Consider the following 19,582-nt stretch of genomic DNA (forward strand, 5'->3'; position numbering starts at 1 on the left):
GAGGAAACAATGGCTTAAGTTCTTCTGTAAAATGAATTCATTGCACGCTCTTTCTTCCCTACAAGATTAGTGTGGTTGCTCATTCCAGTGACAGAATCCTCAGAAACACAGATGTTAGAATTGCATTCATTTTTTCTTCCTTATGAAATAGTGACATTGGGAAACTTACAAAGATAACTACAAATGGAATTTAGTGGGGAAAGAGAGCAATATACATTGCCATATTAGGTGGAAAGAGAGTGGGGTTTTTCTATTTTTATCTTAAAGTGAATTTAATAAAGGGATGATACGATTGTCTGTCTAGACGGCCTCCTGCTTATCCCTCCTTCTGCCCCATGCCCAGGTTTTCTACCACTCTTGTTCTGATTCAGTTCTGGGCAGCATCTCAGACTCTTAAATCAAGCAGAGGTTGTTTTCATCCCCCTTTCCCTCTGAGCAACCAGCTGGGGGCCTAGTCTGTGAGTGTGTCGCTGTCAGCGTACATTTGACAGAGCATGAGAGCATGCGTACAACACCGTGGGGCCGATGCACTCAGAGCCCTCCTGGCAGCCTCCCAGTAGTCAGACCTCTGTGTCTTCCACACCTCAGTGAGATGAACTCCAAAGCAGACTTCCACAAATGCCTGTCTGGATTATTCTTGCAAACCTGGCACTTGCTCGTGCAAATTTTTTAATCACAGTATGAACTGTCAAAATTCCCATTCTTAATATCTCTTTCCTTCCTCATTATTTTAGATCTCAGCCCAGCTGGAAATATCGGAAAGGGCTTAACAGCTGGAGGATTACCATGAAGTGAAGCCTCGTGTTAGTTTGGCAACTTTCTCCTTCCCCCATAATCAAATGTTGTCAGGGCAAACACCTTGCTTCCCTGAGGCCAGCATCTACAGCAGGGTTTCTCCACCTCAGCACTGTTGACATTTTAGACTAGATGATTCCTTGCTGTAGGGGCTGTCTTGTGCATTGTAGGAAGTTGAGCAGCATCTCTGACCTCTACCCACTAGATGCCAGTAGCACCTCTCTCCCCTCAATTGTGACAACCTAAAATGTCTCCGGACTTTCCCAAACGCCCCCTGGGGGGAAAAATTCTTCCCCTTTTCCACCTAGGTGAGAACCACTGGCCTACAGAGGTTGTAGAATTTTATTAGAAAAATCACAATCTGGGTTAGTGTCAAATTTAAACCATTTTTTTTTCTTGAAGTGGGGAAAGAAGGTGGGGAAGTATGGTTAGGGAGAGACTTATGATGCCTACATCTTATAAATTAGGATGGCTAATGTCACAGCTTATGTTGAAGACTGTCTCCTAAAATTATGCAGCCCTGCTCTTCTGATAAGAAACCAAAGGTTGCCGTGAAATTAATCACTCCAGCAGGGTTTGCAGAGGCTCTAATCCTTGTATAGCTCTGATTCTTGGTCTTGAAGTGGGGAAAGAAGGTGGGGAAGTATGGTTAGGGAGGGACTTATGATGCCTACATCTTATAAATTAGGATGGCTAATGTCACAGCTTATATTGAAGACTGTCTCCTAAAATTATGCAGCCCTGCTCTTCTGATAAGAAACCAAAGGTTGCCGGGAAATTAATCACTCCAGCAGGGTTTGCAGAGGCTCTAATCCTTGTATAGCTCTGATTCTTGGCTGTTTTCCAGTGTTGGCCAGTATAAATTGCTGGTGCTTGTTGACTTAGAGATTAATTATTAACGATAGGGAAGCTTATGAATTTTTCAGAATTTTCTCCTCTTTGGGTGCATGTCTGACTTCCTATCAGGAGCGTAAGATCCCTTCCAACCATCCTACATCAAAGCCACAGGCTGTCACCCAAGGCGTTATCTTGTTCCATGCAGGCTGGCTGAATATGTTGACTCTAAATTTTTTAATAAACCATTTTCCAACTCAACTGCACATGTCAGTCTGTAGAGACAGAATCCATTAAGGACCATCTGAAACCCAGCAGGGGCCTTGTGGCATCATGATTTGATATCTCTATGGAAGAATTTTGCAATAAGAAATTACAGGAGTACACATTTTGCTTAAATGTCAGCAAAATGCTTGCAGGACTTAAAACAAGGTGAAACACCATCAACAACAACAATAACAATCTCCATACAGTCCTTTCAACTTTTCAGAGAATTTTCATATCTATTTAGGTATCTCATTTTCTCCAAGTCCTGTATTTTTAGATTGCTCACTTATTTTTAATCAAATAAAATGAATAGGTAGTTAATCCAATCATCTTTTAATCAATAGAGTTGATAATGATGACGATTATAGGTTGAGTGATAGAAACATGGAGGATAATTTTTCAATTTAAAAAAACCATATACCTCAGCTTAGAATACTGAGAGTTCCCTGTTACATGGAGGATAAAATATTTATAGGCAATCAATCAACAAATATATACCGAGTGCCTATTTTGTTTTAGGCACTAGCTGAGCTATTAACCTGAAAATTATTTGGGTTTCACTTCATATTAAAACCATTTCTCAAAAATGTAATTGTCCATTCTCCTACCTTGAAATACAAGCATCTTGCTGAAAGGCATCATTTTGCAAAACAGTTGTGTCCAGAGTGTAAGGGCAGGGTATTGACCTGATACATACATTTAACTTTAGGAGCTTTTGCAAATATGAAATGGCAGCATCAGCAAATGAACTACCTTAAAAACAGTTTCACAGAGGATTAATCTGGTGCCTGAATTACAAATAAAAATTTCAAGGGATGAAAAGTCATCTGTCTTGATGGTGGTCTACAGCCACCAGTGTTTACCAGTGATCTACCATCACTAAGTGTTTCTCAGCCTGGGAATCTTAGATATGCTAAGAAGAAATTAGATTGCAAGATCCTAGGGCTATCTTGATTTGAACTTCCCACTGCTGGATATGTATATTTCAGTTAATGTTGTTTTAATTTATACTTGTTAAAATACTGGTTATTTATAGATTTCTCTCTCAGAAGAAAGTACTTCTTTCTTCCACTTCCCTCCTCTAAGCCAAGGACATATTTGCCTTTCACAATGCAAATTTAATTATGTTACACCATGTTCATTTAATTTGAATTAATGTAGAATTGTCCAAACAGGCCAGGTGAAATATAGAATCGAGTTATTCCCAGATACTCAGGATAGATTCCATATTTTAGGTACTTTCACCAGAATCCATAATAGTTTTCTTGAGGCAGAGACAGTAGTGCTTATGAAATATTTTGCATGTTTTCTTACATTTTCTAGCTTCCCTAGCAATTATAGGGCTATAAGATTAGTTCCAGCAAACAGACTATGAATTCTCCATGCTCTGTGTTTCCCTGTGTCACACTGAGACTGGAAGCCACATATTGTGATGGCAGAGTCACAAAATGGTGGCATTTCCATCTGCCTGGATCCCTGAATGATTATATGGAAAAGAGACCACCATAACTAAAATTGGACATGCAGAGTAAGCAAGAAATAAACTGTTGTTCTGTTAAACCACTGAGATTTTAGGGTTAATTTTTACCATGGAATAAATTAACCTATCCTGATTAACTCATTCCACCATAACTAAAATTGGACATGCAGAGTAAGCAAGAAATAAACTGTTGTTCTGTTAAGCCACTGAGATTTTAGGGTTAATTTTTACCATGGAATAAATTAACCTATCCTGATTAACTCATTTTCCCTGTTTAATTTACTATTTCAATATTTATTTATGTTTTCAGCACAACATATGATTATTCTTGCTTGTGATTAACATGGGATTATTGGCCTCAACTTCACCAGAAATACAAAATTTTCTACTTCTAACTCGTTGAATATGGCACGTGTAGGTGTCAGTATATTCCAATAAATAAGTTAAGAACTGTCACATGTTAGAATAGATGATATCCTGATGCTTTTGCTTACCCATAACATAATACAGTATATTATAAGCAGAAAGTATTTAATAAATATTGATAGCATAACTTGGGGATATTTAGTCACTCTTTTTCTCCCATCTGTTGAAAAATGTGGGGCTTTACTCTTTTTAATACTACCTCCTCTTCTTGCCCACAGATACTTTTAAAAGAACTAATAAAAAAAATATATCGACTTGGTTATGGATTTGTTCCTTTGACAGATCTTAATCAAGGTGAAACCCACCCTTTATAAATATTTTTGGATTTGAACAATGGTAACACCACAGTAGAAACACTCTTCAGGGCAGGCAAAATGAGATAATGACATATGTGGGTAGACTTATGAATAGACCAAATTTCTGCCAGGTACTTGTGTAATGATCAGCCTGGGACTGGAAATTAAGCATGTCTTGTATTTGTGACATGCCACTCAAAGGAATCAATGGTTCGTGTGACAGTTCTCATGTACCCTGGAAAATTATACTTCCTTGCCTCAATTTTAATTGACATGGGCAGGTCTATGATTTATAAATCTGAATGTTTTCTACTGCTTGAGATCTTTCTTGCACGCGCACACATACACACACACACACACACACACACACACCTGCATACATGTACACATTTGCTAAAGCCATAATTGCAGAAGCTGGAAAACTCAATTTCATTTTGACCTTCTGAGTAACTTTTATACTGTATTATCAATATTTGAAAATGAAATTCACTTCCTCTTAAAATAAAGAGCAAGCATATTTAGCAAAAGAGTTCGATTTTATTAGGGGCATTTTAGACATCATTGGATATTTTCTGGATTTACTATCGAGTGCATTATTTTTGCCACTTATAAATTGCTTTTCAGCATGACTTGATGCAGCTGAAAGGGTAAAATTATTCAACAGCACAAAAGGCATTTTATTTTCTATAATATTCATGTCAAAATCTCCAAGGAATAAAATCACCTCTGGCTCATTTTGAAAAAGTGACCATTTCCATCAAATTGGCTGCATGGATAGAATTTCAGAAATTAGTAAAAACTAAATTCAAAAACTAACAATGAAAATAATCATTTACACTTGCATAAAACCTTACTAATTTTGAAAAATAACCCCTTTTTTGCTTTTGAAAGAATCCTGAAAGTTATTAAGTTCTGTGTGTTTCCTGCTCTCACAGCTCTTAGCACAATGCTTGAAATAAAGCAAGTGTTTAATGAATGTTTTTTAATTGAAAAATAATTGATTAAACATATTTGTGGGGTACAGAGTTGAATGTCCATACCTGTGTACAATGTGTGATGATCAAATCAGGATGATTAGCATGTTCATTACAGAACATAATCATTCCTTGTGTTCTTTAACCAATTTCTTGCTAACCCCTTTCCCCTCCCCCTTTCCCACCTCTGTTCTATCCTTCTGATAGTTTAGTATTTTATTGTGATCTTTCTTTCTTTCTTCCTTCCTTTCCTTTCTTTTTCTTTCTTTCTTTCTTTCTTTCTTTCTTTCTTTCTTTCTTTCTTTCTTTCTTTCTTTCTTTTTTTTCCTTTTTTCTTTCTTTCTTTCACTCCCACTTATGAATGAGGACATGTGGTATTTCTCTTTCTGTGCCTGGCTTGTTTCACTGAACATAATTTTCTCCAAGCTCATCCATGTAGCTGCAAATGGCAGAATTTCATCCTTTTTATGGCTGAGTAGTATTCCATCAGGTATAGATACCACATTTTCCTTATTCAGTTGTCAGTTGACGGGCATTTAGGTTGATTCCATATCTTGGCTATCGTAAATAGAGATGCAATAGACATTGAAGTGCAGGTATCCCCTCTTTCTGTGCCTGGCTTGTTTCACTGAACATAATTTTCTCCAAGCTCGTCCATGTAGCTGCAAATGGCAGAATTTCATCCTTTTTATGGCTGAGTAGTATTCCATCAGGTATAGATGCCACATTTTCCTTATTCAGTTGTCAGTTGACAGGCATTTAGATTGATTCCATATCTTGGCTATCGTAAATAGAGATGCAATAGACATTGAAGTGCAGGTATCCCTTTGACGTTATGATTTTTGTTCCTTTGAGTATATACCCAGAAGTGGGATTGCTGGATCATATGGTAGATCTATCTGTAGTTGTTTGAGAAACCTCCATGCTGTTTTCTATAATGGTTGTACTAATTCACAGTCCCACCAACAGTGTACAAGAGTTCCCCTTTCTCTATATCCTCACCAGTATTTGTTGTTCTCCATCTTTTTTATAATAGCCAGTCTAACTGGGGTGAGATGATAGTTCAATATAGTTCCCAGAAGTGGGATTGCTGGATCTTATGGTAGATCTATCTGTAGTTGTTTGAGAAGCCTCCATGCTGTTTTCTATAATGGTTGTACTAATTCACAGTCCCACCAACAGTGTACAAGAGTTCCCCTTTCTCTATATCCTCACCAGTATTTCTTGTTCTCCATCTTTTTTATAATAGCCAGTCTAACTGGGGTGAGATGATAGTTCAATATAGTTTTGATTTGCATTTCCCTGATGATTAATTAGTGATGGTGAGCATTTTTTCATATACTTGTTGGCCATTTGCATGTCTTCTTTTGAGAAATGTCTATTTGGCTCATTTGCCCATTTTTAAATCAGATTGTGTTTTTTTCTGTGAAGTTGTTTGATTTCCTTGTATATTATGGATATTAATCCCTTGTCAAAAGTATAGTTTGTGGATATTTTCTCCCATTCTGTAGGTTGTCTTTTCACTCTATTGATCAAAATGGATTAAAGACTTAAATATAAGACCTACAATTATAAAGCTCCTAGAAGAAAACATAGAGGAAACACTTCATAGGAGAAATACATGCATAGGATGTAGGACTGGGCAAAGACTTTGTGAATAAAACCTCAAAAGCACAGGCAACAAAATAAAAAAAAAATAAACAAATGAGATGATAATGAATTTTATAGATGGTAAATTGAGTATTAATATTCCCAATTTCCAGATGAGGAAACTGAGACTCACGGGGTTTAATTGGTTCACACCTCTATTATTCATACCACTTTAGTCAGTTACTCTCTGTCCCTTCTGCACTTTAATACTCACTTTCATGTATTCATTAAACAACAATTTAATATGTTTCAATTATTTGCATTCAGATTTCTATGTAGGTCATGATTTGAGCACCTATTAAGTGTCAGACACCACACTAAGTGCTTGGACAGACATCTCATTTGTTTATCAAAAGGCTGCCAAGAAGATACTATTATCTCCATCTCAAATGTAACTATGTAAATATATCTTGCTAGCCTACCATTCATCAGTCAGATTTTTATAGTGACCGAGACAGACAAAGTCTTTGGCCTGGAGGCATTTATAGTCTTGCAGAAAACATAACAGGAAGCAAATTATGCAAATGGGATGGAGGTGATAAAAGAGGATACTAGGGGAATCTAGGGGAAGTGATTTTGTCTGGGATCCAGAAGGCTCCTAAGAAGCAACATTGAGGCTGGGACTTGGTTTCATGACGTAGGGTTGGCCAAAGATGACAGAGAAAGAAAGAACTGCGCATTGTCCGGGGCCAAACAAGAATATGTCATGTTTGAGAACCTGGAGGAAGAAGTACAGATTGGCTTGAGCCTAGAGAACAAGACAGAGTGGCGGGAGATGAGGCTGGAAAGCTATGCAGGAGCCAAATGGAGACTACTCTCTAAGGTTTGACAGGGATCTCAGACTCCTATTGCCAAGGAAAATGGAATGTTACTGGAGGGTCATAAACAGGAGAGTAACATGAGCAGATGCACATTCCATAAAGATGAGCATACTGCTGTGCAGAGGGTATCTTGCTCCTGGAAGGGTAGTTTACAGCATCAGCATCACCCAGGAGCTTGTTAGAATAGCAAATTCTTGGGGCTCACCCCAGACCTACTGAATCAAAACTCTCCAAGGGTGAGGCACAAATTTGAACAAGTTTTCTAGTTCATTATTATGTGCACCAGAGTTTGAGAACAATGGGATTTTGGTAGACGTTCTCAATCTTTGCTGTACATTGGAATCACCTGGAGAGTTAAAAACAAAAACAAACAAAAAAAAAACTAATGCTTGGGCCCCAACCCAAAGTGTCTGATTTAGTTGGTCTGTGTGCAGCCTGGGTGTTGGAATTGCCCTTTATCTGACTCAGGAGACTCTAATGTGCAGTCAGGATGAAGAACTGCCATATCAGAGGGAAGCAACAGAGGATACAGGTAAAATCAGTGGTCCAGGATAGAGACAATGGCAGCCTGGCCCAAGGAAGTGGATACACGAAATAGATGGATTCGAGAGATATTTAGGAGGTGAGTGCACAGCTATAAAGGGATGGTACAGGCCTAGTCCCCTGCGTCTTCTCTTCACAAACCCCCTGCTTCCTCTACACCCTGGGGTTTGGCTGCTGCACTCCCACTCAGCAAGACAATGCCTCTCTCTTCATTGAAGGGCTTCAGTTTCCTGTGTCCTCAGGCTCATGCAGGTGAATTGGACTATCCCAGCCACAGCTGTGAAAATCATTAAGATAATCTATTAAAACGAAAGCACAGCTGTGTCCCCCATGCTGGATGAAAACCATAGTCCCTAGCCTCAATAGTGCTAAATTATAGCCTTAACCTTGTGAACCCTCATATTTGAGGCGTCATGCTAAGTGCTTTATGAATACCATCTTCTTTCATTCTAATAACAAGCCTCTGCTATTGGTATCGTTACTATTAGGACTCCCACTTTGCAGATGAGACTGTAGACATAGGCAGCTCAGTGTATTGTCTAGTGTCACAGAGCTAAGTGGCAAAGCCAGATCTGACTGTTTCCAGCTCTTGAGACCCTGACCACTAGGCCCTTCAGCTTCTCTGATGGGGAAGTGAAATCTAAGACATGGAACACGTAGAAAGCTTAGATGCTGGACTGGCTAGCCATGCCTATAAAAGCAAGTTGATGCATGGCTAAGGTAATCAAGGAGGACTTCTTGAAGAAAGAAGGTCTACAACAGGACCGTGAATGATATGTCAGATTTGAAATGGTAGAAAGAAGAATGTAAATCGTTCCAGGACTGGGGTGGGAACAGGGAAAGACTGGCTGAGCACTACAAGATCATAAAGGAGTAGATTGCTTTTCTGTTTGGGGTATTTTTATGTATTTGTTTGCTGCTTGTTCAGAGAATTTCTGCATTTGGAGCTCTTGTGTTATATTTACTGCATTGCCAGAAGCCAGCAAAGACATAAAATTGGTGACTCAAATGCAGGCAGTGTTCTCATTGGCTGGAAAATCCTGGGAGCTAAACCCTGCAAGCTAAACCCTGCATTTTGCAATCAAGGAGAAGTGCATCCTTCAGGATGGAAACTTTGACCTACTCAAGGTCTTCCCTTGGAGAGTAAATAAGGCATGTAATGAAAGACACAAATGATCTTATTTTAACGCTTCTGCAAATGAGGTGGTATCGCCTTCGGTGATTTTATAAACGGAATGTAATTGAGTGTGCATGGGACACCAAACTCCATGTTCTCTCTGCAAATAACCCTGGAACAGAGCCTTTACTAAAGAGTCAGATGGGAGGCCAGGCTGCAGATTTCATCTGATTCTCCTCCAGTAACAATAGAGTAACATATACCTACAATGTGTCCAATCCCTTCTGTGTGAAAACACTTATTATCATCGTCATTACACTATTCCTCTAAGGTTATTATTTTAGAGCTACAGATACAGATGCTCAGAGAGGTTGGATGCCCAGGCCCTGGTCACAGTGAGTATGTGGCAGAGGCAGCATCAGATCTCAAGGTTTTCTATTCTAAAACCCATTCTCTTTTATCTAAGGGTTACCCCCTCTATGCAGGGCCAATTATCTCTGGAACTACAGGCAAACTATTTAAACTTTTGAAGCTTGGTCACTTACCTGAAAGGGGGAAACCTGTTCTGCTACTCCAAGTGCTGTTGGAGTTTGTGTAAGGGAGAACCAGGCAGGCTATGGGATGCCAAGGACTAACGGCTGCTAAGATTTAAGAATCTTACTTGGCTGCATTTCAGGCACTCTGCTAACTGTTGTCTCATTTAATCTCATATCCATCCTATAAGGTAGGTAATATTATTATTCCATTTTAGAGTTAAGTGAATTGAAAAAATAAAAATAAAAATAAATGCTAAGGCTCAGACAGTTCCCATAACTTGCATAAGGTCATTCAGCTTTAAAGTGATAAGGCAAGGACTTGAATCTCGACAGTAGAGGGGGCACCTGCCTGCTGTGTTCTACAGCCTCAACACTAAAGGTGGACAAATGGGAGACAGGCTGTAAGAGACAGGAGGAGAGGAATTTGGAGGCAGCTGCCAAGCATATGTAGCTGCCATAATAGAGCTACAGTCCAAACCTCGGTACATTCTTGAGACAGGAGCTTGGTATCCACATCCCCTGGATGAGAACTAACAATGTCCTGGCTGTAACTTTCCAAACTGCAGTGCAGCAGGAAGGTAGCATTCACTGGAGCAGTTTGTCTTTGAAGGAGGATTAAAAACACATGGGACTATGGGGGCAAGAAGGACCATGCCAGCTCATAGGAGTACTTTTTTGGGGGGGCACCTCTCCTTCCTCTGCAATGGCTCTTGGTGGCCTCCATCTCATACACTAACAGGGGCCGGGCTAAGTGGAGAGGAAACAAAGTGAACATATTGAGCTAAACCCAAGTCAGCAGGTGGCATGCTCTGCAGTTGCTGATAGGTAACCCTGCCTCCGTCCCCCAAAGCCCAGGACTAAGGATGTTTTACCAGAAATGTGACAGGTTATAGAGCAGCAAAGTTCAGTCGTTACTTAGCACTTTCTGGGACACAGCCACTAAGCAGCAAAACATAGCAAACAAGAAGTTAGCAGATTGGGAATTTGGTCCCAGCTCTCTCGCTTATTATTGTGTGTCTGTGGGCAAGTCACTTTCCCTCTCTGGGTCACAGTTAATTAATTCAGTCCTATAGTGAGCCAGGCAGTCGTTTTATTTATCCTCCAGGTATTTCCTCAGAGCCCATGCTGTATTTGTCAGGGATGCAGAGGTGAGCAAAATCACACCCACCTCTGCCCTCAGGGAGCTTGGAGCCTAGTAGGTAAACATCAAAAAATCACGAGTACTATAAAATGACAATGGGGGTGTAACAGTCTATTTCTGTTGCTTATAACAAAATACCTGAAACTGGGTGATTTATAAAGAAAACAAAATTTATTGCTTACAGTTTCTGAGGCTGGGAAGTCCAAAGCCCAGGGAACACATCTGGTGAGAACCTTGGCGATGCTGACAGTGACAGAGTATCATGTTGCAAAAACGGTGGAACAGAGAGAGCAGAGACTCACCTCCTTGTTCACTCTCCTTTTAAAGCCCTCAAAACCACACCCTTGACCATCATTATTAATCCAATCACTACTGCACGGTCCTACAATCTCATTACCTCCCCAAGAGACCCCACCTTTCAATTACTATAATAGGATTTCCCAACCACCCAACAGTCACAGTGGGGGCCAAGTTTCTAATATATAAAACTTGGGGGATACAATTCAAACTTCAATGAGTTTGAGGGGACATTTAATCCACTACAGGGAGTAAATGCTAATAAAGGAGAGGTGCAGAATACCAGGAGAGTATGTGGCAGGAGAAATTCAACAAGTACCGAGGGGCCAGAGAAGAGTTTGCCACAAAGCTGAAGGATTGACAGTACCAGTCAAGGAGGGGAGACAAGAGTGCCCCAGGCACAAGGAACATCATGTGCAAAGTCCTGGCAGCAGGAGAAATGTAGCCCTTCCAAAGGCCTCAGCAAAGGACTCAGCAGAGCATACGGAGGGGGATGTGGTGCCCTGAGGTCACGGAGCTCAGTAGGCCACTCATCCCCAGCCTCAGGTGACTACATCATCTCTAGAATTCCTTCCAGCCACAGTTCTGGATCATTTTTATTTTAGTCCTGAGGCTAAAGTTAGTTCATTTTCTCTGAGGCTGAGTGCCACAGATTTTTCCAGAAAGCAGAACAATTATTCAAATAATGCATAAAGTATTCTGCCTATTTCTGTTGATGTTTTCTGCATACTTGGATCACGTCTTCTCTATGCTTGGCCAAAGTCTGCCTCTTAACAGTGACAGTGATGACTTTGGAAGAGTCCAGGGTTGGACTTGTTTCCATATCATCCCCACACATGAGCACCAGAGGGGCCGGCATCTCTGGGGAAGGCTGGCGCCCACAGTGTCTCCCAGGCACACTGCCAAGGCCAATCCTCCAGAGGCTCTGAGGCTAATGAGGAGGCTCCCGGCTCAGACCCCATGACAATTCTTTTAACTACCCTAGAGGTCAGGCAGGGCATTGTTCCTGGGCGAGTTCCTTCTTTCTGAGATATAGACCTATTTCTTCCCCCACTATCCCTCCCCCCCAGAATTCTGCCCACGGACATGAGAAAATGAAACACACAGGAGAATTGCCTCGATGGGCATATCCCAAAATGTGTTCCTGGCGTGTTCAAATGTGTTACACACATGGTCAGTTAAGTTTGGGAAATGTGGGGCCGCACGAGGTTGCCTTGGTATAGGATTTCTTGCTATCGTGTTTTGTGGCCCTCCAGGGAGGGGATGAAGGAAACAGCGTCTGCCAGACTTTATTTGCACACAGAACCCTTTCTCATAGAGGATCTAGAGACAGTTAAGTTTGGGAAATGTGGGGCCACACGAGGTTGCCTTGGTATAGGATTTCTTGCTATCGTGTTTTGTGGCCCTCCAGGGAGGGGATGGAGGAAACAGCGTCTGCCAGACTTTATTTGCACACAGAACCCTTTCTCATAGAGGATCTAGAGGACCTGAAGGACAAATGTTCACCAAAATATAGCTTGGAGGAATACGAATCCAAGTTTTCCAGAGAATCCTGGAACACAAAGCTTAGAGCTTGTCGTTTCTCAGATGAAGGGACTGGACAGAAAGGTCCTGACTTTGGCCTACAATTTCATAGCTAAGGACAAATTGAGGACCAGAACACAGACTCCTAATATCCATTCCAAGATTCCAGGATTCCCCCCATCCTCATCTGGTTTCTTTCATAAATTACAAAAGACCAGGAGGAGAGTTAACATCCGGTGAATGCCCGCTCTAAAATAGGAATAATTCTAGAAACTATTTGCTAAGCTATAGGACTTACTATGTGCCAGCACCCTGCTAGGTGCTTTGGATACATGTTGTCTGGGGTAAGTACCTTATCCCAGTTTTACAGATGAAGAAACTGAGGCTTAGAAAGGTTAAGCTGCTTATTTGATCTCTTTCAGTAAGGAAATTGCAAAGCCAAGATTTAGACCCAAGTTGGTCTGATTTTCCTTGCACAATGCCGTACATTGTCTTATTTCATCTTTGCAATAGCCATGCAAGATAAAAATGATTCCCACTTTGCAGATGAGGAAACTGAGGCTCAGTGAGGTTAAGAGGTTTGAAAAGGTCACACAGTTAAGTGGGATGGATGGACGCAACTCTGCTGGGCTGGATCTCGGGTCTGTGTCCAAATCCGCCCTACGGTGACAATGGTCTGAGTTCTCATCTCTGCATTGACTAAAAGGCTGCCACCCATGAGCTAGAGAGAATCACAAGCTTCTCAGGTGATACCTTTCTGCACAAATGCAATGTTGGACTCAGTTCTCCATCACTTTATAAGAAAAACCCAAGAAAATATTTCCCTTTGCTTGGCTGACAAGCCAAAACAATGGTACTGCCTCTGCTTGACCTCTGCTGGTAGGAAGATTATTTATCTAATTAGGTAAAAAGGCTTCATGCACATGAATGTTTTTGAACCATAATGAGCTGCTGATGTGAAAGGTTTGCCCTTGGCTTGGTTCTCCAACTGATCTTCCCTTTCCTCAGTGGAAAAGACCAGCAAGGTAAACAGAACCTCGTTTCCATGGAAGCCCACTCGCCAGCTTTTTCTTTCTAGCACTTGAAAAGGTAATTACTTGATTTCTCTTTATATTTTTGGATTTCGTGCAGGGGGGCTGTCACGCTCTGTGGTTGAGGATGGCCTTCTCTGTCATGGCAGCTATTTCAGGGAGCTTCTGTTGCATTTCCCTTTCCATCCTGTCTTCAGATCATTAGCTGTCAGGCAGCAGCATCTGTCTGCCGGTCACTCCTGCTCATTAGAGTCTATCAGAGCAAAGGGACTCATCCCCAGAGAAAGTGGGAGACACTGAGAAGCCAGGGAAATTTGTCAAGAGATGGGAGCCTCTGGTCACCACCGTCTTGGCTGCACAGACTGTCAATCCAAGAACCCTTATCCACACCAGGGCAGGACACTGTCCCATCTGAGGCCTTCTCATCTGAACCTTTGATGCCCCATTGTGGCTCATGTCAGAAATGCAGCCAGCATGAGCTGCTCTAATAACACAAATAACAGCAGCCACCATTTCCTGAGGATTTAGTACATGTCAGACACTGGGCTGAGCACTTTATATCTGTTGTCTCAGTTAATTCTCATGACATTATTATATAATCTCCTGATTATTCAGATGAGGAAACCTGAAGCACAGAGAGGTTAAGTAATTTTCCCAAGGTCACACAGCTACTAAGTGGCAGAGCCAGGATAAGGATACACCCACTCCTATCATACCTTAGGGAGGAATCTGGCACTACTACAGCCTCCCCTGAATAAATCATTCCATCATGACAAGTATAGAGGGTCAATATTCCTCTCCCCCCCACCCCAAGGTGACTCTATATGTCAAATTGACCCATGTTTACAAGGAGCTGAGTTAGTTAATTGTCAGGATCAATTAGAAAATCAAAACAAGGCACTTCAGAAGGAAGTCAACATAAGGCAGGGCAAAAGAGTTCCAGTGTGAGGCAGAGCAGACTCAATTTCAAATGGCTAGTACTACCTTACCAGCTGTGTGAACTGTGGCATGTTCCTCAACGTTACCAAGACTCAGTTTTGTTATCTGTAAAATGGGGATAATAATAGTCCCTACATCATAAAATCGTTTCGCATGTGGAATTTCCCAAGCTGCTCTGTGGAATATTTGTTTTCGGTGGAGTAATTGTGTAAAAGATAAAATTAAATGCAGTTCAATACACTCATTTACTCTAGGATTTCTCAGTCTTGATTATGCTAACATGTATTACAGATTTTCAGGAGGGAACAGCACTTCTTGATCCCAAAATCCTTTTCCCTACGGGAACGCATACTAGCCTTTGTTTCTCGGTACCCTTTAGAAAAGGCTTTACAACAGGTCATAAGGTACTAGCTCTTTGAAATAGGCATTAACAAATGTTAATACCATCTTCTTTATGCCCAAATTATTCAAATAACTTTATCTGTTCTTGCTAGATTTAAGTTCCGTGGAGTCAGGGACTGGGTCTGTTTTGTTCCTTTCTGTATTTGTGTCTTAACATATCAAGACATTCCATAAAAACGTGATGAATGAATGAGTACCTGAGTGAATGAATGAATTAACTTAGTGTAGGCCTTGCCTGCTTATCTTCATTGCCAGCATTCTCTGATGTTTCCAGTTGCATCGTATGAGGCCCATAGGAAAACCCAAATGCCTCTGCGAAACTTAGTAATGGGGCTGGTTCTAGTAGGCTGCTTCCCTTTCCAATTTTAACCTGTGTGAGGTGAGTGCCATATCTTCTTTTTTTTTTTTTTTGTCTTTTGTCTTTTTCCGTGTCCGGCAACGGATCGCAACCCTCAGTGTTGCCCCCGTACCGGACCGGGGACCGGCAACGGGATCGCAACCCTCGGTGTTGCTTCCCGCACCTCACTCAGCCAGTGAGTGGGAACCGGTCCGTATGTGGGATCCGAACCCTCGGGCGGGAGCGCCGCCGCGCTTCCCAAGCGGCGCACTATCCAGTGCGCCACCGGGCCGGCCCGAGTGCCATATCTTCTGACAGAATTCTCACCTTTGGCCCCTAACCAAATCATTTTGCTGCTTCTCAGTGAAGCTGTTGGATGTTTCATTTGTGTGTATATTTTGAACAAGGCATTTCTGAGTATTCCCAGAGGGTTTGCACCTGGATCTGAAGAACCTCTTGGGCTTTCCAAGGGAGTAGAAGAAAAGCAGCTCATTGAAGCTTAAAAACAATACAGAAGACACCATGTTTCTCCTTTCAGGAAGTGGTGATGTGGGTAGACCACCAGTCAGTAGTGTGACTGCTTTTGGGTGGTTCTCTTTACGTTTATTTAAAACAGGACTTTCAACTGGTGTTCTATGTGTATTATGCACAAAATAAAAATTAAAGTTTTCATTAAAAAATAGTTGAGTTGGTCAAATTCTAACAGATTTTCCTACTGCAAAACTTCTCAGAGACTGCATTTTGACACAGCATTTCCCATAGTTATCTGATCTTCCTTCTAAAGGCCTTCTGGAAACCTTTCTTCTGGAATATCTAATATTGTAGTTAGGCAGAACACACTTTGGGAAATTCTGCCTTAGAATATATAGCCAAATGTTGCAATCCAGTTTTCATGATCAAGGAAATAGTCCTTCTCTCCAAAATTGTGGAAATAAGAAGATAAAGTAATTTGGACTCCTGAATTCAACAGGCTGATAAAACGGCACGGCATAAATTTAGATAGATTTTTTTATGTGCTTTATAAAATAAACTAAAAAAGACTAATCATGATGCTTCAAAAGTATGGCTATAAATTTTCTAGTATTATTGTTTATATCATATTAGAAATAACTTACTTTGTATACCATTTCCTAGCATAGGTGAGAGTCTATTTCTTTTCTTTAAGCATGGAGCTTAAAAATGGCTTTTAGAAGAAAAGAACTTAGAAAACTTACATATTTCTTAAGCAACTTTTTGTAGTGAGTTAATATGTATCGAAAAGCCTATCTTATTTGAAAGCCACTGTTTCTTATTAAACATTTCTGTGAATAAAATAAATCATAACTTGCTGGAAAAAGCAGACTCAATTACAGTTTGAAGGGTAATGCTAGGCTTGCTTGGAAATAAGGAGATAACTTCAATTCATTGAATAGGAATCAGCAACCATGGCCTGCCACCTGTTGTAAATAAAGTTTTATTGAAACACAGTGGTGCCCGTTCATTTATATATTGTCTATGGCTGTTTTCACACTTAATGGAGTTGATTCATTACAATTGAGATCTTATGGCCCTAAAATCCTAAAAGTTTAATTATATGGCCCTTTACAGAAATGTTTGCCAGTCTGTTTCGTAGATTTATTGAAAGATGTAAAAGCAATAAAGATTACATAACCAACCCCTTCGATCTATAGATGGGAAAACTGAAACCAGAGTAGTTGAGGAATCGTCCAGGTTTATATATCCTTGACTGTTCTGATCTTTATATCCTAATAGCTCTCATCAACAGGGAAGAAAAGAATTAATTTCAACTTAGATGCCAACACCAACGGATTGGAAATAGCCATCTGGAGGGCTGGTTGAGAAGGTCTCAGTGATCAATGAAAAGCAATGCAATGACTAACTAATCTTCCATGGTCCAGGGCTGGGAGTGCAGCTGGATTTGGGCCATGTATGCACTGAGGATATACACTGTGTTGCTCCCTACATTTCTCATTGCTATATTGCCATCTCCTTCCTGTATAGAGAAGTATATCTGCAGTGTAAGCACTTCCCTCATTGGGCCAAAACAGAGGTGTTGCCTCAGGCCCTCATCAGAAACACTGCTGTCTGACAGTTCAGAAGTGATTGTTGATTCTTGTTCAAGGTCGTTCAAATGTCTCTTTTACTGCTACCACATCATTCTCTGCCTAGAGGAATTTAACTTGAGATTTCACTCAAACTGGATTTGCTGGCTTTAAGAATCTTTTTTAATGACATATGTCCATGGAGCCCAGAGTGCGGGGTGTAAAGTAAAACGTCATGAGTTTATTCCCTTTTGTGACCTAAACTGAAAGTCTCCATGTTTGTCTTTTGTACAGCTGGACAATCCAGATGAGCAAGCAGCCCAGATCAGACGAGAGCTGGATGGACGTCTCCAGATGGCCGACCAAATAGCCAGGGTAAGGAGACTTTGAGGACATTTGCTGGGAATCAGACCAAAGTCTCCCCACCCCCACCCCCCGGAAGCATACTGATTATTACAGACCTTTAAAAGATAATGGTGAGGAGCAGCAAGAAGGGAAGATGAGGACTGTCACACTGACTGGGCCCTCAGTCCTCCTCTCTCAAGGCGAGCTCTCCCAGAGACACCCCATGCACTTCCTAGGCCCCAGTGAGTAGCCAAACTCAGGTCTTCACCTTTCTTCTGAGCTCCAGACTCATATTTACCACTGTCTACCGAATGTTTCCACTCAGACGTTGCCCTGGCTTTTCAGTAGACTGTTTTCACAGTCTGGATCTTTGTCTTTCTCCTCCCACCCCAAATGCATGCCTACATTTACCCCTCTTCAGGTATTCTGTGTTCAGTTACTACAGATGAGACCTGCTTGTCATTGTCAATTTCTCCTTCCTCCCCACAACACTCCACACTGAGTCAGCCACCAGCCTCGTTGACTCTGCCTCCTAAAGGTGGTCAGAGATCTCTGGTCTGCTTCCCAGCCTGACTGCTAGCACTTTCATCCAGGCCCTCGTTCTTAGCACCAGGATGTTACTGCAGCCTCCTAATGGGTATCCTTGGCACCCATCCCCTCCTCTTCGATCCATCCTGCACAGAGTTGCCATCTTAAAAAGCATATATGAACGTCTCAAAACAGAGCCTCAAAATCCTTCAATAGATTCTCCCATTGCTACCAGAATAACGTCTAATCTCCTTAGAATGATATTCAAGGCTCTTATTAGCTTTGCCTCCCACAATTTTCCCACCAGAACTCCCCAGGTCAACTACTGAGAATGTTTCCCTCTGAATATACCAGGCCCTTTCCAGGCTCAGTGTCTTTGGACCCACTGGTGTCTCAACCCAGAATGACCTTCATTCTCCCCTTCACCTAGCAAGCTTACCTACTCAGCCTTCAGTACCTGACTCGAAACACCTTCTCTGAGAGCTCAGCAGTTAGTCCTTTTCACCTTTGTGCTGTCATCATACTGCACATAGAACTTGATCTTAGCAGCTCATTGAGTTGCGATCATTTGTTTACATGTGTGAGTCTCCTGGTACATAGGAATCATCTGGGTTTGGAACTTTTTCTTATTGTTGATGACAATAGCTAAGTGTTATCTGCTATTATTGTTGTCGCGGCCATTTGTGTTATTATGAATAGTAGTAATATTGGTAGTATTTATTGAATGCTGACTTTGTGTTGTGTATGCTAAATGCTTTATAAGTACCATCTCAGTGAATCCTCAAACTGGCTGCTAGAGACAGTTCAGTTATCATTCTTGTTTTAGAGATGGGGAAATCCAGGCTGAGCACAGTAGGCACTAGCAGAGAGGCTGCACTGGACCCTCAGCTCAAGTCTAAGTCTAAGGGCTGACACTAGGCTAAGACACCTTAAGTGCAAAATTTAAGAGGGCCTCCAGAAACTCAGTAATCAAAGTAAATATTATTTTAATGACATATTTTCTTGAAAATTTGAAATAACATCAAAAAATCCATGAAGAACAAACAAAAAAATCAAAATTTAAACAGCCGGCTCCTATTGGTTTCCACTGTAGCCACAGGCCACGTGTGCATGTGAGGGTTGGGGGCTGTCAGAAATGGCAGAGAGGATGCACACAGAGCAGGGAGAAAAAAAGCATTCAGACTTTCTCTTCGTGGAGAGAGGTATCTCAGGATTTGAACATATAGGAAAGATCCTACTGGACGAGAAACCAAAGAG

At 41.2% G+C, this 19,582-nt stretch overlaps 1 protein-coding gene across 1 annotated transcript in view; it reads left to right on the forward strand.

The window, feature by feature from the left end:
• Positions 1–17,746: 17,746 nt before the first annotated feature.
• CADPS (Ca++-dependent secretion activator) overlaps positions 17,747–19,582 on the forward strand; it is a gene marked incomplete at its 5' end in the record, with an annotated part of 282,061 nt that continues 280,225 nt past the window's right edge. Inside the window, one exon of the mRNA XM_008574861.1 lies at positions 17,747–17,827. Within this exon, the coding sequence (XP_008573083.1) occupies positions 17,747–17,827 (81 nt within the window). The remainder of the gene's footprint in view (positions 17,828–19,582) is intronic.

Source organism: Galeopterus variegatus, unplaced genomic scaffold (assembly GCF_000696425.1).
Source record: "Galeopterus variegatus unplaced genomic scaffold, G_variegatus-3.0.2 Scaffold1112, whole genome shotgun sequence".
In the NCBI taxonomy this organism is placed as follows: domain Eukaryota; kingdom Metazoa; phylum Chordata; class Mammalia; order Dermoptera; family Cynocephalidae; genus Galeopterus; species Galeopterus variegatus.